This window comes from Hyla sarda, chromosome 6 (assembly GCF_029499605.1).
Source record: "Hyla sarda isolate aHylSar1 chromosome 6, aHylSar1.hap1, whole genome shotgun sequence".
Taxonomy (NCBI): domain Eukaryota; kingdom Metazoa; phylum Chordata; class Amphibia; order Anura; family Hylidae; genus Hyla; species Hyla sarda.
Window position 1 is genome coordinate 203,809,588 of NC_079194.1, and position 19,020 is coordinate 203,828,607.

Sequence of the window (19,020 nt, forward strand, 5' to 3'; positions counted from 1 at the left end):
ATCAAACCTATTACTCACATCCTCTGGAATATGATCTATTGGAATAATATGGATCGGATTCTCGATCTCGGGTTGCACTTGAGCACAGTGTCGCGAGACCCCATGTAGCAGAAACTTGTTCTTAAAGTTTTGACGGTGTTTGTTCAATCTACATCTTAACATGTGTGTGGTACGGCCAATGTACTGTAGTGAACAACAGCATTCAATCAAATAGATGATATAACTAGATTGGCATGAAAGGTGATGCTTTATCAAAAAAATGTCGCCAGATGTATGAGATTTAGATTCTTTGATGCCATGCAGAATCTCCCTGCAGCACAAACACCTCTGTCTGTTGCACTTGTAGCTTCCATTTTTCTTATGTAAATGACTAATAGTTTTCTTATTATTTTGGTGCTTAATCTGGCTGGCTGCCAGTAAGCTCTTAAATGTTGGCACTCTCCTGTAAGTAAACCTTTGGTGAACAGGTAAGTAATCCTTAAGGAACAGATCTTGTTGAAGAACATGCCAGTTTTTTGAATGATTTGTTTAATTACCACTGATTTACTACTGAATGTGCTTAAAAAGATAGAAGAAAACTTAAAGGGGTATTCCAGGAAAAAACTTTGTTTTTTTATGTATCAACTGGCTCCAGAAAGTTGCCCATTTAAACAGACAGTGCCCATTTAAACAGATTTGTAAATTACTTTTAAAAAACTACTATTAAAGGGGTACTCCACCCCTAGACATCTTATCCCCTATCCAAAGGATAGGGGATAAGATGTCTGATCGCGGGGGTCCCACCGCTGGGGACCCCCGCAATATAGAATGCGGCACCCACCTGTTACTGCTCCGGAAGCGCTGGAGGGTCTGGCTCCCGACCGTGGCTGAGATGCTTTACTCTGTTGTACGCATTACTAATATTGAAGGGTAGTGTTTCTGTTGGAATCTTCTCCTGAGGACTTCCGACTGTTGTTTAAATGTTTTGTCATTAATGCAGTTACGCCTAATCCTTTTATACTGACTATAAGGAATATTTTCAATCCACCTCTTTTAATGGTCGCTCTGAAAATTCAAGAAGCTATTAGCTTCTACATCTTTAAAGTGAGTAGATATAACAAACGTGTCATTATTATGGGATACACATAAATCCAAGAAATGTGTTCCTTACTAGATTGTATGGTAAAATGGATACCCAGGTATTATTGTTGAGACTCTGTTCAAGGACAAGAATCTACTCAGGAGGTCCCTTCCACACAAAGAACAAATCATCTACCGTATGAAATGTTGTTAAATGACAATTTGCTGAGCAATCTCTGATATCTCAATCTCAGGTTTGACTTCAAATGCGCCCATGAAGATGGTTGCATAAGCTGGCACAACTTTAGACCCCATAGCGGTCCCAAGCCATTGATGAAAGATTATGTAAAATATAGGACAATGCTTTACCGAGAAATTCACGATGCACCTCTGAAACAGACACGTCAATTTCCAGAGTTTTTTGTACACACCGCAAGCCCAATTTATGGCTAATATTTGTGTAAAGTGATGTAACATCACATGTGATAAGTGTGAATTCTAGTTCCCACTTCAAGGGTAACAAGAATCTGTTGTAGCTGGATAACAGTACAATTGATTCTTGTAGATATACAGTGGGGCAAAAAAGTATTTAGTCAGACACCAATTGTGCAAGTTCTCCCATTTAAAAAGATGAGAGGCCTGTATTTTTCATCATAGGTATACCTCAACTATGAGAGACATAATGAGAAAAAAAATCCATAAAATCACATTGTCTGAATTTTTAAGAATTTATTTAGCAAATTATGGTGGAAAATAAGTATATGGTAAATAACAAAAGTTAATCTCAATACTTTGTTATATACCCTTTTTTGGCAATGACAGAGGTCAAACGTTTTCTGTAAGTCTTCACAAGGTTTTCACACACTGTTGCTGGTATTTTGGCCCATTCCTCCATGCAGATCTCCTCTACAGCAGTGATGTTTTGGGTCTGTCGCTGGGCATCACAGATTGTCATCTCCCTTCAAAGGTTTTCTATGGGATTGAGATCTGGAGACTAGCTAGGCCACTCCAGGACGAAGCCACTCTTTTGTTGCCCAGGCAGTGTGTTTGGGATCATTGACATGCTGAAAGACTCAGCCACATTTCATCTTCAATGCTCTTGCTGATGGAAGGAGGTTTTCACTCAAAATCTCATGATACATGGCCCCATTCATTCTATTCTTTACATGGATCAGTCGTCCTGGTCCCATAGGTATGGTGTTCTTTGGATGCAACTCAGCATTCTTTCTCCTCCAAACACGACAAGTTGAGTTTTTACCAAAAAGTGCTACTATGGTTTCATCTGACCATATGACATTCTCCCAAAATTATTCTGGATCATCCAAATGCTCTATAGCAAACTTCAGACGGACCCGGACATGTACTTGCTTAAGCAGGGGGAAACATCTGGCAGTGCATGATTTGAGTCCCTGGCGGCGTAGTGTGTTACTGATGGTAGCCTTTTTTAATTTTGTCCCAGCTCTCTGCAGGTCATTCACTAGGTCCCCCCATGTGGTTCTGGGATTTTTGCTCACCGTTCTTGTGATAATTTTGACACCACAGTATGAGATCTTGCATGGAGCCCCAGATCGAGAGAGATTATCAGTGGTCTTGTGTGTCTTCCATTTTCTAATAATTGCTCCCACATTTGATTTCTTCACACCAAGCTGCTTGCCTATTGCAGATTCAATCTTCCCAGCCTGGTGTAGGTCTACCATTTTATTTCTGGTGTCCTTCGACAGCTCTTTGGTCTTGGCCATAGTGGAGTTTGGAGTGTGTCTGTTTGAGGTTGTGGACAGGTGTCTTTTATACTGATAACAAGTTCAAACAGGTGCCATTAATACAGGTAACGAGTGGAGGACAGAGAAGACTTTTAAAGAAGTTACAGGTCTGTGAGAGCCATAAATCTTGCTTGTTTGTAGGTGACCAAATACTTATTTTCCACCATAATTTGCAAATAAATTCTTTATAAATCAGACAATGTGATTTTATGGATTATTTTTTTCATTATGCATATCACTGATTTATGGATCTTCATTAAAATATGATTAACTCCTATTTTTTTGTTGAAGGTATTTTAGTTCTTCCTTGGTGAGAAACCCCTTGTCTTCTGCTTCTGAGACCAATTGATAGAGATCTGTTCCTATTTTTTGAAAGGATTTATATGGATGCGGGTTGATTCTTGGTGATAGTAGGTGAAATCCATAACCACCAGCCCTTCACCTTTTATCAGCCGGGCATAATACGATTTTATTTTTGCATTCACCTTTGCACTGGCCTTGGAAAGCGCCGACCTGATGTTCCTTTTTATTGTGTCCTACACAGTTGTTCTTCAGATCAGCAATGCATTTTGGGAATTGTAGTGCTGAGCAACTGTTTAACAAGAAATTACAACCAGGAAGTATAGGACTAAGATTCCCAGAACAAATGGATTTTGGTAGTTTCAGAACTGGGGCAAACAGGAAAGCAAACTATATGCATTTAGTTTTTTTTGTTTTTTTTTTACCTGACATTGAAATACCCCTTTTACCTTAATGCTAAACGGTTAATATTTTTTTTAGGATCTTGGGGTACACTACAGATCTGGACTCTGGAACTGTGGATGATGCTTTTGCTCGGGCTTTTCAAGTCTGGAGTGATGTCACCCCTTTAAAGTTCACCCGACTTATGGATGGCGACGCTGATATCATGATTAATTTTGGTCGTTGGGGTAATTCTCTTTTTCTTTTATACTATATGTTTATGGTGTATCATTGACCTCATTAATAAATATATATATATATGTTTTTCAGAGCATGGAGATGGCTACCCATTTGATGGTAAAGATGGACTATTGGCTCATGCTTTTGCCCCAGGATCAGGAATTGGTGGTGATTCTCATTTTGATGACGATGAGCTTTGGACATTAGGAGAAGGACAAGGTAATATTAATTTGCACAAATAATTTGAGCAATAATGGTTGTATGGGGTAAAATTTCCCCATATAACCGTTGATACAGAGATCTCTGTACTGAATTTATAATAAGGGGCGTCCTCTATATCTTAGCGTGAAGAAGGTTTCTACACCAATTTAGAAGAGGAGTCTTTACTGTTAGAGCAGGGAGACTATGGAACTCTCTTCTAGAGGAAATTGTCATGGTGAACTTACTAAAAGAGTTTAAAAGAGACCTGGATGTATTTCGGGAGTGTAATAATATTACAGGTCAAAAGATTGTTGATTTATTCTGATGCCCTATTTGAAGTCATGAAGGATTTATTCCCCTAAAATGAGGAAAATTGGCTTCCACCTCATGTTGTTTTCCCCTTTCTCTGGATCAACACTGTAAAATGACATGACACAGAGCCAGGAGAGAATGCTTTAAGTGCACACTTCTCCGAGTTTGCTTGTGAACACTCGTATCAACACAACATATTAAAAGTTCTTTCAAATGATAGGTTAAGGCAGAAAATAAAATGTACACTTTCTAAAGGAAGGTTTGTGTTTGTGTCCCTTTTTTCTACCATTGTGAAGTTAAAAGATAAATTTGTCAGACTGTTGTTTGCCACGCACCTCCTACTAATCCACAATCTCCTTTTCTTCACTTTTGAAAAGAGTCAGGAAGTGCAAAAAATTATAAAGTGCAGGAAAAATATGGCATGCCATTGTACTAACCCGGAAGACATGGTCATTCAGCCTGACAAGAGTCTTTGACCTAAAATGTTGCTGCTCTATCCATATGTAATTACCTCAGTGGTATTCTATCACATTAATAAAGCTATACAAGTTTTTTATTATTTTATTTTATTTTTTATCACAAAGTACATTGGGGAACAAACTCTTTGTTATTTTTGTTACCATAATGACATGCACCATGATTTTCAACTTTTCCATGCCGTTTTAGTTGTACAAATGCAAATGTCTATATGAGGGATTTGGAGCTCCCTATCTGAATAACGGATCTACAGCAACTATGATCATATATTAAGAACCAGCGCAGAATTTCGAACCCACTTCCATAAAACAAAATGGTATTTTAGCGTGAACATTCACCCTCTCCATATTCAGCAACCTCCACCTTCATGTGTCGTTCCTGGGTACTTGTATTAGACAATGCTCTGTTTACCTCTGATACAGATGCCGGCTGCCCTATGATATAGCCCCAAACACACACAATACCTATTCCATTGGCTTAGCAAGGAAAAATAGATGTGGCTACATGTTTCTGGCAAGCTCAAGCTTTATTACCTTAAAGGAAGACTGAATTTTGAAAATTGAAGAGAGATTTAGGATACATTCACACGTGCTTATTTTCTGCAGCAGATCTATAGCAGAAAGTACCAACGTGTGAAAATACCCTTCGGATGCGTTCACACGTGCATATATTTGCTGCAGATGCTCATTGACACAAGCGGATCCACAGCGTATTTTACGCTGTGGATCCACTGACAATGGACCGCTACAGTATGCCTCAAATGTGCCTGCACGGAGCGGCAATCCGCCGCAACGAGCAGACACACTGCGATGTGCGACTGCTCTTGTCCTAGCTCAGGGAGCAGGGGGAGCGGCTGCGATGTGTGCGAGTACAGCGCTCCGAGCAGGCACATCTGAGGCACACTGTAGAGGTCCATTGTGGGTGGATCCGCAGCATAAATGACACTGTCGATCGCCCGTGTGAACAAACCCTTACGGGAGTGTTTTTGTTTCTGTTGAACGTTTACATTTTATACACTTGAAAAGGAAAATAGTTAACGGATGCTGAAAACAGATGCTGCTGTATGCCAAATGGCAGAATCCATTTCCCAAAGACTTACATTATAAAAAAAAATGATTGCAACATATACTTGATATTTTTTTCTTGCCATAAACAATAGTGTAGTTGACTACGTGTTTGTATGCAGCCAAATTAAACATACTGTAATGTAGACAAAAACGCAGTGTGAACCTAGCTTTACAGAGTTTTTTTTTCCAGCCCTATACATTGCTTTCTAAACAGTCATGATATAAAATAACAAAAGCAGTTGTCCTCACTTTCCAGTCTCCCATGATGCATCATCACTGCGGCAGGGAATATGAAAAGTAAGCATGCCTCCTATTGTTATTTTCAGCAAAATCCAACTGTTACAGAGCTGGAAATCCCCTATGAATATATTATTTGGTGAATATTATACTATGATGTTATTTTGCCCTCCCCAGGGCTGTTAAACACATGTCATTCTCTACCACAGTTGTGAAAGTAAAATATGGAAATGCTGATGGCGAGTTCTGCAAATTTCCTTTCCTCTTCAATGACAAGGAATACAACAGCTGCACAGATTCCGGACGGTCTGATGGATTTCTCTGGTGTTCTACCACATACAACTTTGATCAAGATGGGAAATATGGCTTTTGTCCTCATGAATGTAAGAGTTCTTTAAAATATTTCTTCATCTTCTCATTTCTTTAAATGGTCACAGTCAGATACCATAACTTTTGATATGTTGTAAAGCATGTATAACCAATAGGTTGTGCAATTGCTTTCATTAGAAAATGTTCAGTATTTCATACTGAAAAAGCCAGTCAAAGAACTGCTCCCCTGTCTGCTTGGACACATACTAGTCCTGCTGTGTCCATGCTCATCACCTATGTCATGGACACAATTCCTTGATTGACAGCTGTGAGCGCAGGGCTCACAAGTGGATGAAAAATCCTCCCACTGTCAGCTTGTGTCCCGCTACTGTCAGTGAGGATAAGCTGGGAGTTGTAGTTTTGCTAATGCTAGGGGAGACGTAAGCAAACAGCATACTGAGGGAGGGGGCGGAGACCTGCACAGTGAGGCCACGCCCCCTCCTTTTGAGAGGAATTCAGACTAGTGAGCTTAATTAAAATTGTAATAAAAAAATAAAAGTGCTAGACACATAATTAGATGTACATGGTCAGGATTAGGTACCGATTGATATTTAAAAAAAAAAGTTTTTTTGTTTGATCTGATGATTACGCTTTAAGTTTTATTTCCTGGTATATACTGTATATATATCAATAGCATACACTGGAGCACTGCCACTTAGATGGCCACCATTAGCTGTAGCTGACTTGGCGTGACCTTGTATTATATACTTATATATTACCAGCAGAGTCCGGATCTTCTTACCTAAACCTGGTGAGAGAGAAAAAGTAACAATGACGCTTTCGTTCTCATTTCCCACATCCCGACCACATAGCCCCACCCCATATTCCTTCATCATATCCTGTCCTCATATCCCATCTTCAGATTCTGACCTCATATCCTGTCCTCATATCCCAACCTTTATATTTGGTCCTCATGTCCCAACCTCTTATCCTGTCTTCATGTTCCGACCTCATAGCCCTAATTCATATCCCGTCCTCACATCCCATCCTTATATCCCGTTCTCACATCCCGTCCTCATATGCCAAATTCATATCCTGTCCTCACATCCAATCCTCACATCCCGACCCCATAGTCAGTCCTCACATCCCAACCTCATATCTCGTCCCCCACACTTACTATATTCTACATCCACCTGCCGGATGTTTAAAAGTCCTGGGCAATCTCTGCAGCCAGAGAGTAATGTGATCAGATGTACCGGAAGTCCCATAGATTTGTATGGGACTTCAGGCAAAAAAACACACCCTCACAAATAGGGGTGGGTTAGAGTTTATTTACCTTGAAATATCTCCCCAGCCATTTGGAAGTTTTGCTGGAACATATATACATATACACACACATTGAAGATTTTATCTATATGTCTACGATTAAGCTTTATAGCGAAACGCGTCAGCCTTCCAGCCTTGTACTGCAGAATCTTCAAATAAAGATATAAGAAGTTTTTACCTGCAACCCATCTAGTGCCGGACCTTGTTCTTTCTTCACTAAGTGAGCAGCCGGAGGCGGTACCGGCCTCACAGGTGGTGAGATAGGCGTGTACAGGGTGAGCGGCTCACAATCCAGCCTTCTGATATATATATATATATATATATATATATATAAGAACCAGATACAGGCGCAGCACTCCAACAAAATAAGTGATTTAATATCTCATGTCAGCATTACAACGTTTCAGCTCCTCCTGGAGCCTTTTTCAAGCATGAGCTGAAAAAGAATGAGCTGAAACGTTGTAATGCTGACATGAGATATTAAATCACTTATTTTGTTGGAGTGCTGCGCCTGTATCTGGTTCTTATCTTGGATGGACTCTGATCAAGTCCTTTGGGACGCTGGCACCAATTTTTTGGTTGGACTGGATAAGTAGTGCTGCTTTATTTTGGGATTATATATATATATATATATATATATATACAGCAACAGAAGAATACAGCAGCGCACTGCTAGCACAAAAATATAGATGAAACATGAGTATATAGATAGAACATGAAAAGCTATACAGCTGTAATGCAATAAATGAAGATATGAAACTATGAAATTACTTAGCTTGCAAATTTGGCGCCAAATAGGGTGGACCTTCCCACCACAGTAAAGTAACCTCATTCTGGGACGGACTCTACACTGTGAATATGCCTCTGTGTGAACAGTACAGCAGGCGTGCAAGGTCTGAAACATCCAAGGCACCTTGGTTTTTACTATAGTTTACATATTGGTTTTTACAATAGTTTGGATCAATAGTGCTGGCCAATTTTATCCTTTGGTTGTATATATATATATATATATATATATATATATATATATATATATACACATACACAGTGACCCCTCGACCTACGATGGCCCCGACATACGATCATTTCAACATACAATGCTTTTTCATTTCGGGGCCATCGCATAAACGGCTTCAACTGCCACCGGATAGCCGTTTACGGTGCCCCGTGTGGTCCGCTGATGATCACTTACCTGTCCTCGGGGCTCCTCTTCAGGATCCCCTGCATCGTCGGCGCTCTCCATCGACGTCATCACGTCGCTGCGCACACCGTCCCGTCATCCGATAGGAATGGCGTCCGTAGCGACGTGATGGTGGCGACGGAGAGCGCGGTTGCCGGGGAAGCAGAGGTCTTGCCGGAGTGTCGGGGACACCTCTGGGACGCGGCGACAGTGATGAACGGCGACATCTCTGGCAGCGGTGACGGTCCGGAGCGGCGGGGACAGGTGAGTACAACTTCCTCTAACAGTGGTCTACAACCTGCGGACCTCCAGATGTTGCAAAACTACAACACCCAGCATGCTGGGTGTTGTAGTTTTGCAACATCTGGAGGTCCGCAGGTTGTAGACCACTGTCCTATACTTTACATTGCACGGATCCCTCAACATACGATGGTTTCAACAAACGATGGTCCGTTTGGAACGGATTACCATCGTATGTTGAGGGCCCACTGTATATATATATATATATATATATATATATATATATATATATATATATATGTGTGCATCCAAAGGGGGCACATTTTATGCTATGTTCCACATTATAAATATTTGGCGGCCAGCAGCTCATGAAAGTTTAAGCAGGCGCCCAATATGATCAGGCTATTGTAGAGAAAGTTTGATCTTGTTGGGACAACCCATTTATATAACTTAAAGGTTACCTTTCTGTCAGCGGATCAAATGCTACAGGTGACAAAGGCCCAAAGCCTCTGTTCTTCTGTAAAGGCTTCTTTGTTGTACAGGGTGTCCCTAAAGTCTGGGCACATATCCAAAAGGCACATTTTTTTTTTTTACTACATTATTCAAATACGTTATTTAAGTAATTTCATTTACTGTTGGAACCACTCAGCTAGTCTTTATGTCTCACTAATTACATTGTCATCAAAGAGAAATACTCCCAACACATGAGCTACTGATATTTCCTGGGTGTCCAGACTTTAGGGACATCCTGTACAGTCGCTTCAGTACTGCTGGCTGCATCTCACATCAGATTTCGGGCTCGTCCATGTTCAAAAGAATAAACCTGTTCTATCTTTCAGCAGAATTGAATTTAGCGTTGGAAGTTCCGCTGCGGAACGTCTGAGGTGCGAACTGTGCAGCCAAATCCTACTGATAGCAGTGGGAGGCTGCTGCAAGTGAATTTCACAAAGAAATATCAAGCGGAATCTCAGTAGTGTGAACGTGCCCTTAGGGTGCTTTCACATGGACACACTGCTGATTTTCGGCAGTAGGTTTATGTGTGAAAATCCGCAGCACATTACAGTGATGGGAGTCAGATTTAAGAAATCCCTTTCACATATCATGGAAAAGATCTGCAAGGATTTTGGGTGGAAATGTACCTGTGATGCAGATTTTACACCCACAACATGGCAATTAAAGGGGTATTCCAGGCAAAAACTTTTTTTTATATATCAACTGGCTCCGGAAAGTTAAACATATTTGTGAATGACTTCTATTAAAAAATCTTAATCCTTCCAATAGTTATTAGCTTCTGAAGTTGAGTTGCTGTTTTCTGTCTAACTGCTTTCTGATGACTCACGTCCCGGGAGCTGTGCAGCTCCTATGGGGATATTCTCCCATCATGCACAGCTCCCGGGACGTGACATCATCATTGAGCAGTTAGACAGAAAACTTCAGAAGCTAATAACTATTGGAAGGATTAAGATTTTTTAATAGAAGTAATTTACAAATCTGTTTAACTTTCCGGAGCCAGTTGATATATAAAAAAAAGTTTTTGCCTGGAATACCCCTTTAACCCCTTCCCGACCCATGACATACAGGTACGTCATGAACATTACTGCCGCTACTCGCGGCATCCCGCAGCGCCCGGTAAGATGGTGGCTATCACTGATAGCCAGCCATCTTACCATGCGACCACGGGGGGGTTTCATCCCCCCCCCCCCCCCCAGCGATCGCTGCTATCAGCTAGTCAAATCTGACTAGCTGATAGCAGCGTTTCGCTATCAGAATACTTAGCAGCACGGTGTGTGAGTCCCAATCACGGGGATCGGGACACACACCGCTCTGCTAAGTGTCCCTGACCCGTCCCCCGGCGTCACTTACCCGGCCATGCGGTGTCCCGAGCGGTCCCGGCGCGACCGACGTCCTCCATGCGGTCCCGGCGGCGCTGCGTCCCAGAGGTGAGTTTCCGGCAGCAGTGCGGCATCTTCATTGGCAGCAGTGAGATCGCCGTAAAGCGATCTCACTGCTGCCTCTGGGAGTTTCAAAACTGCAACTCCCAGCATGCCCAGACAGCCTTTGGCTTTCTGGGCATGCTGGGAGTTGTAGTTTTGCAACATCTGGAGGTCCTCAGTTTGGAGACCACTGTATAATGGTCTCCAATCTGTGCTCTTCCAGATGTTGCAAAACTACAAATCTCAGCATGCTCAGTCTGTCCAGGCATGCTGGGAGTTGTAGTTCTCTAACATCTGGAAGAGCACAGATTGGAGACCATTATACAGTGGTCTCCAAACTGTGGACCTCCAGATGTGGCAAAACTACAACTCCCAGCATGCCCAGACTGCCCAAGCATGCTGGAAGTTGTAGTTCGGCAACATCTGATCCTTCAGATATTGCCGAACTACAACTTCCAGCATGCCTGGGCAGTCTGGGCATGCTGGGAGTTGTAGTTTTGCAACAACTGGAGGCACACTAGTTGGGAAACATTGTCGGTTTCCTACCTCAGTGCCTCCAGCTGTTGCAATTGTTGCAAAACTATAACTCCCAGCATGCACTGACAGACCATGCATGCTGGGAGTTGTAGTTTTGCAACAGCTGGAGGCACACTGGTTTGGAAACACTAAGTTTGGTTGCAAAACACTTGAAAGTTTATTACTTAACTTAGTGTTTCCAAACCAGTGTTCCTCCAGCTGTTGCAAAACTACAACTCCCAGCATGCACGGACAGCCAAAGGGCATGCTCAGAGTTTGCAACAGCTGGATGTTTGCCCCCTCCCCCCAATGTGAATGTACAGGGTACACTCACATGGGCGGAGGTTTACAGTGAGTGCTGCAAGTTTGAGATGGCGCAAATTTTGCGCTGCAGCTCAAACTTCCAGCGGCAAACTTGCTGTGAACCTCTGCCCATGTGACTGTACCCTAAAAACACTACACTACACTGACACTAACCTAAAATAAAAAGTAAAAAACACTACATATACACATATCCCTACACAGCCCCCCTCCCCTCCCCAAAAAAATAAAAAACGTCTGGTACCCTACTGTTTCCAAAACGGAGCCTCCAGCTGTTGCAAAATAATAACTCCCAGCATTGCCGGACAGCCATTGACTGTCCAGGCATGCTGGGAGTTTTGCAACAGCTGGAGGCACCCTGTTTGGGAATCATTGGCCTAGAATACCCCTATGTCCACCCCTATGCAAATCCCTAATTCAGGCCTCAAATGCGCATGGCGCTCTCTCACTTTGGAGCCCTGTCGTATTTCAGGGCAACAGTTTTGGGACACATATGGGGTATCGCCGTACTCGGGAGAAATTGCCTTACAAATTTTGGGGGGCTTTTTCTTCTTTAACCCCTTATGAAAAGGTGAAGTTGGGGTCTACACCAGCATGTTAGTGTAAAAAAATTAATTTTTTACACTGACATGCTGGTGCTGCCCTATACTTTTTATTTTCACAAGAGGTAAAAGGGAAAAAAAGACCCTCTAAATTTGTAATGCAATTTCTCCCGAGTACGGAGATACCCCATATGTGGGCGCAAAGTGCTCTGGGGGGCGCACAACAAGGCCCAGAAGGGAGAGTGCGCCATGTACATTTGAGGTGATTTGCACAGGGGTGGCTGATTGATACAGCAGTTCTGGCAAACGCAAAACAATAAATATCCATATGTGACCCCATTTTGGAAACTACACCCCTCATGGAATTTAATAAGGGGTGCAGTGAGAATTTACACCCCACTGGCGTATGACAGATTTTTGGAACAGTGGTCTGTGAAAATGAAAAATAAAATTTTTGATTTGCACAGTCCACTGTTTCAAATATCTGTCAAACGCCAGTGGGGCGTAAATGCTCACTGCACCCCTTATTAAATTCCATGAGGGGTATAGTTTCCAAAATGGGGTCACATGTGGGGGGGTCCACTGTTCTGGCACCATAGGGGCTTCCTAAATGGGACATGCCCCCCAAAAACCCTTTCAGAAAAACTCACTCTCCAAAATCCCATTGTCGCTCCTTCCCTTCTGAGCCCTCTACTGCGCCCGCCGAACACTTTACATACACATATGAGGTATTTCCTTACTCGAGAGAAATTGGGTTACAAATTTTAGGGTGATTTCTCTCCTTTTACCCCTTTTAAAATTCAAAAATTGGGTCTACAAGAAAATGCGAGTGTAAAAAATGAAGATTTAGAATTTTCTCCTTCACTTTGCTGCTATTCCTGTGAAACACCTAAAGGGTTAAAACACTTACTGAATGTCATTTTGAATACTTTGGGGGTGCAGGTTTTATAATGGGGTCATTTATGGGGTATTTCTAATATGAAGACCCTTCAAATCCACTTCAAACTGAACTGGGCCCTGAAAAAGTACGATTTTGAAAATCTTGAGAAAAAATGGAAAATTGCTGCGGAACTTTGAAGCCCTCTGGTGTCTTCCAAAAGTAAAAACTTGTCAATTTTTTAATGCAAACACAAAGTAGACATATTGTATATGTGAATAAATATGTAATTTATTTGGAATATCCATTTTCCTTTCAAGCAGAGACTTTCAAAGTTAGAAAAATGCTAAATTTTCAAAATTTTCATGAAATTTTTAGATTTTTTACCATGAAAGAATGCAAATATCAGTGAAATTTTACCAATAACATAAATTAGAATATGTCACGAAAAAACTATCTCGGAATCAGAATGAGAAGTAAAAGCATCCCAGAGTTACCGTATATACTCGAGTATAGGCCGAGTTTTTCAGCACGATTTTTCGTGCTGAAAACACCCCCCTCGGCTTATACTCGAGTGAACTCCCCCACCCGCAGTGGTCTTCAACCTGCGGACCTCCAGAGGTTTCAAAACTACAACTCCCAGCAAGCCCGGGCAGCCATCGGCTGTCCGGGCTTGCTGGGAGTTGTAGTTTTGAAACCTCCGGAGGTCCGCAGGTTGAAGACCACTGCGGCCTTCAACATCATCCAGCCCCCTCTCACCCCCTTTAGTTCTGAGTACTCACCTCCGCTCGGCGCTGGTCCGGTCCTGCAGGGCTGTCCGGTGAGGAGGTGGTCCGGTGAGGAGGTGGTCCGGGCTGCTATCTTCACCGGGGAGGCCTCTTCTAAGCGCTTCGGGCCCGGCCTCAGAATAGTCACGTTGCCTTGACAACGACGCAGATACGTCGTTGTTAAGGCAACGGCTCTATTCCGGGCCGGAAGCGCGGAGAAGAGGCGCCCCCGGTGAAGATAGCAGCCCGGACCACCTCCTCACCGGACCACCTCCTCACCGGACAGCCCTGCAGGACCGGACCAGCGCCGAGCGGAGGTGAGTACTCAGAACTAAAGGGGGTGAGAGGGGGCTGGATGATGTTGAAGGCCGCAGTGGTCTTCAACCTGCGGACCTCCGGAGGTTTCTAAACTACAACTCCCAGCAAGCCCGGACAGCCGATGGCTGCCCGGGCTTGCTGGGAGTTGTAGTTTTGAAACCTCTGGAGGTCCGCAGGTTGAAGGCCGCAGTGGTCTTCAACCTGCGGACCTCCGGAGGTTTCAAAACTACAACTCCCAGCAAGCCCGGGCAGCCATCGGCTGTCCGGGCTTGCTGAGAGTTGTAGTTTTGAAACCTCCGGAGGTCCGCAGGTTGAAGACCACTGCGGCCTTCAACATCATCCAGCCCCCTCTCACCCCCTTTAGTTCTGAGTACTCACCTCCGCTCGGCGCTGGTCCGGTCCTGCAGGGCTGTCCGGTGAGGAGGTGGTCCGGTGAGGAGGTGGTCCGGGCTGCTATCTTCACCGGGGAGGCCTCTTCTAAGCGCTTCGGGCCCGGCCTCAGAATAGTCACGTTGCCTTGACAACGACGCAGATACGTCGTTGTTAAGGCAACGGCTCTATTCCGGGCCGGAAGCGCGGAGAAGAGGCGCCCCCGGTGAAGATAGCAGCCCGGACCACCTCCTCACCGGACCACCTCCTCACCGGACAGCCCTGCAGGACCGGACCAGCGCCGAGCGGAGGTGAGTACTCAGAACTAAAGGGGGTGAGAGGGGGCTGGATGATGTTGAAGGCCGCAGTGGTCTTCAACCTGCGGACCTCCGGAGGTTTCAAAACTACAACTCCCAGCAAGCCCGGACAGCCGATGGCTGCCCGGGCTTGCTGGGAGTTGTAGTTTTGAAACCTCTGGAGGTCCGCAGGTTGAAGGCCGCAGTGGTCTTCAACCTGCGGACCTCCGGAGGTTTCAAAACTACAACTCCCAGCAAGCCCGGACAGCCGATGGCTGCCCGGGCTTGCTGGGAGTTGTAGTTTTGAAACCTCTGGAGGTCCGCAGGTTGAAGACCACTGAGGGCGAATGATGAGAAGAGGATGATGAAGGGGGGGGGGGGTGTGGGGATGATGAAGGGGGGGGTGTGGGATGATTACAAGGGGATGATGAAGGGGGGATGTGTGGGATGATAAGGGGATGTGTGGGATGATGACAAGGGGATGATGAAGGGGGGATGTGTGGGATAAGGGGATGTGTGGGATGATGACAAGGGGATGATGAAGGGGGGATGTGTGGGATAAGGGGATGTGTGGGATGATGACAAGGGGATGATGAAGGGGGGATGTGTGGGATAAGGGGATGTGTGGGATGATGACAAGGGGATGATGAAGGGGGGATGTGTGGGATGATGACAAGGGGATGATGAAGGGGGGATGTGTGGGATGATAAGGGGATGTGTGGGATGATGACAAGGGGATGATGAAGGGGGAATGTGTGGGATGATGACAAGGGGATGATGAGGATGTTAATGACGGGTCTGGATGATGACAGGGGGGGATGAGGTATTTCCCACCCTAGGCTTATACTCGAGTCAATAACTTTTCCTGGGATTTTGGGTTGAAATTAGGGGTCTCGGCTTATACTCGGGTCGGCTTATACTCGAGTATATACGGTATTAATGTTTAAAGTGACAGTGGTCAGATGTGCAAAAAATGCCCGGGTCCTGAAGGTGAAAATGGGCTGGGTCATGAAGGGGTTAATATTGCAGATTTATCAAAACCTGTGCAGAGGAAAAGTGGAGTAGTTGCCCATAGCAACCAATCAAATGACTTGATTTATTTTTCAGAGGTATTTTTTAAAATGAAAAAGCGATCATATTGGTTGCTATGGGCAACTGGTCAGCGTTTCCTCTGCACTCTGTTTTGATATATCTCCCCATTTGTTCCCAGTGACTTCAATGGGGAGTCAAATTCCGCAATAAATCTAAGTGTGGAGGATTTGTACTGCAACAAGATCCACAACTGTGGATATTGGGCCTCATTTATTAACTCTTCAAAAGAAAAACTGACTTTGTTGTCCATTGCAACCATTTAGAGCTCAACTTTTATTTTACCAGAGCAGTTGAAAGAGAAAATGAAAGCGGATCTCTGATTGGTTGCTAGTTTTTCCTTTTAGACACTTTTGATGAATGAGCCCCATAGAATTTTTTTTTCTGCTACACTTATATAATCTGCACCAATATACACAATGGTGGAGACATGAAAAATCTGCCCCAATATCTGTACCACATTTCTTCATGGATCTGCCACTGTGGATTTACCTGCAGATTTTCTGCTGCAGAAGGTTTGTTGCATTTGCGACTTGTGTGAAAGTGCCATCAAACTTGTGGTCAGAGATGAACAATACTTGGTGTAGCCTTGAGGCCAGGCTCACACATTGTAATTTCCATGTGGAGATTCCGCAGCAGCAGAGAATCCCATTGATTTCAAAGCGATTCTGCTGCGCTGTTCACATTGCAGAATTTCCATGCTTGAAATATTTGGCATGGAAATTTAAATTCCGGTGTTCTGCAGAAAGAATAGACATGTCTGTGCGAACTCTGCACCGAAATGAATTGCCATCTAAGAGGTGGTGCATTTCCGAGCAGTCCTAGTGCCGGCACTGTGCTATCAGGGGAATGCCCACACATAGATTTTCCGTGCGGACATTCTCCTGTGTGAACATAGCCTCATGCAGAAAGCCAATATGGATAAGATGAAAATTCTGATTTACCGTATTTTTCGTCCTATAAGACGCACCGGCATATAAGACGCGCCCAATTTTAAAATCTAGAAAAAAAAGATGGCTGTCCGGGCATGCTGGGAGTTGTAGTTTTGCAACATCTGGAGGTACGCAGGTTGAAGACTACTGGTATAGGACATTATACTCACGTGTCCCCGCCGCTCCGGACCCGTCACCGCTCGTCACTGCTGCCCTGGATGTCGCTCCATCGCTGTGGCCGCATCCCCGTGGTGTCCCCGACGCTCCGGACATCTTCTTCCCCGGGATCGACGCTCTCCGTCGCCGTCATCACGTCGCTACGCGCGTCGCTCCTATTGGATAACGGGACGGCGTGCGCGATGACGTGATGATGTTGAAGGTAATACTCACGTATCCCCGCCGCTCCGGACCCGTCGCCGCTTGTCACTGCTGCCCTGAATGTTGCTCCATCGCTGTCGCTGCTTCCCCGCGTTGTCCCCGACACTCCGGATGTCTTCTTCCCCGGGATCCATGCTCTCCGTCGCCGTCATCACGTCGCTACGCCCGTCACTCCTATTGGATGACGGGACGGCGTGCGCGATGACGTGATGATGTTGAAGGTAATACTCACGTGTCCCCACCGCTCCGGACCCGTCGCCGCTCGTCACTGCTGCCCTGGATGTTGCTCCATCGCTGTTGCCGCTTCCCCGCGGTGTCCCCGACGCTCCGGACGTCTTCTTCCCCGGGATCCATGCTCTGAGTCGCCGTCATCACGTCGCTACGCGCGTCACTCCTATTGGATGACGGGACGGCGTGCGCGATGTCGTGATGACGTCGAAGGAGAGCGCCGGCCATGCAGGGGATCCCGGCATGGAGCAGACACCAAGGAGGCAGGTAAGGTCCCTCCCGGTGTCCTGTAAGCTTTTTGGGACGCCGCGATTTCACCGCGGCGGTCCCGAATAGCCCGACTGAGCAGTCGGGTTAGTGCCACTTTTGCTTCAGACGCGGCGGTCAGCTTTGATCGCCGCGTCTGAAGGGTTAATACAGGGCATCACCGTGATCGGTGATGTCCTGTATTAGCCGCGGGTCCCGGCCGTTGATGGCCGCAGGGACCGACCCGATAGGTGTGTGTAGTCGCCGTATAAGACGCACCGACTTTTCCCATCCAGTTTTGGGGAAGAATAAGTGCGTCTTATACTGCGAAAAATACGGTAGATATTGACAATGAGGATGGAGATTCCAATGGAGGAGCCATACACAACATTCTTTTGCATGCTGAGAAAACATCAGAAGACCAGAGCAGGATGTCATACTGTTAAGGAAAATACATTCTTCCTGAAGGTTTATTTTCAAATACAGTATGTAGATCTGTTCGTTTATTTAGTGACATAAGAAGGAACATTTGTATGAATAAGGAACAAAGTTACTGCCAGAAACTTGTAAAGTAATCCACAAATGTCTGGTATAGGGATTCAGTTTATGGGGAAAATATATTTTTATAAAATAGAGCTCCATGGAAGGGCATTCTCATTGGACCCTACATGACAGAACACATATGCTTAGGGCCCTATTACCCTATTACAGTGATCCCTCAACTTACAATCGCCTCAACATACAATATTTTCAACTTACAATGGTCTTTTCTGGACCATTGTAAGTTGAAACCAGGCTCAACATACAATGTTATGGACAGTCCAGATCTTTGAAACGTGTCAATGGCCGGAAGAAACCGACCAATCAGAATAGGCAATTTACTGGTAAAACACCTGTATTACTGAAGTGTATGCACTGACTGGTGTCTGGTAGCGCCCCCTACAGTACAGGGAGGTATTACATGTTCTGTACTCTTTACCTGTATTACTGAAGTGTATGCACTGACTGATGTCTGGTAGCGCCCTCTACAGTACAGGGAGGTATTACATGTTCTGTACTCTTTACCTGTACCAGGGTTAGCTGCTCCTTTGGACACCAGGTGAGGGCGACTCCATGTT

General features: G+C 44.6%; 1 protein-coding gene across 1 annotated transcript in view; it reads left to right on the forward strand.

Annotated features, from left to right (window-relative positions):
- The window catches only part of MMP2 (matrix metallopeptidase 2), a 73,815-nt gene that overhangs the window by 14,204 nt on the left and 40,591 nt on the right, over positions 1-19,020 (forward strand). The window contains exons 3-5 of the mRNA XM_056526302.1: positions 3,600-3,748; positions 3,831-3,959; positions 6,244-6,417. Of these exons, the coding sequence (XP_056382277.1) occupies positions 3,600-3,748; positions 3,831-3,959; positions 6,244-6,417 (452 nt within the window). The remainder of the gene's footprint in view (positions 1-3,599; positions 3,749-3,830; positions 3,960-6,243; positions 6,418-19,020) is intronic.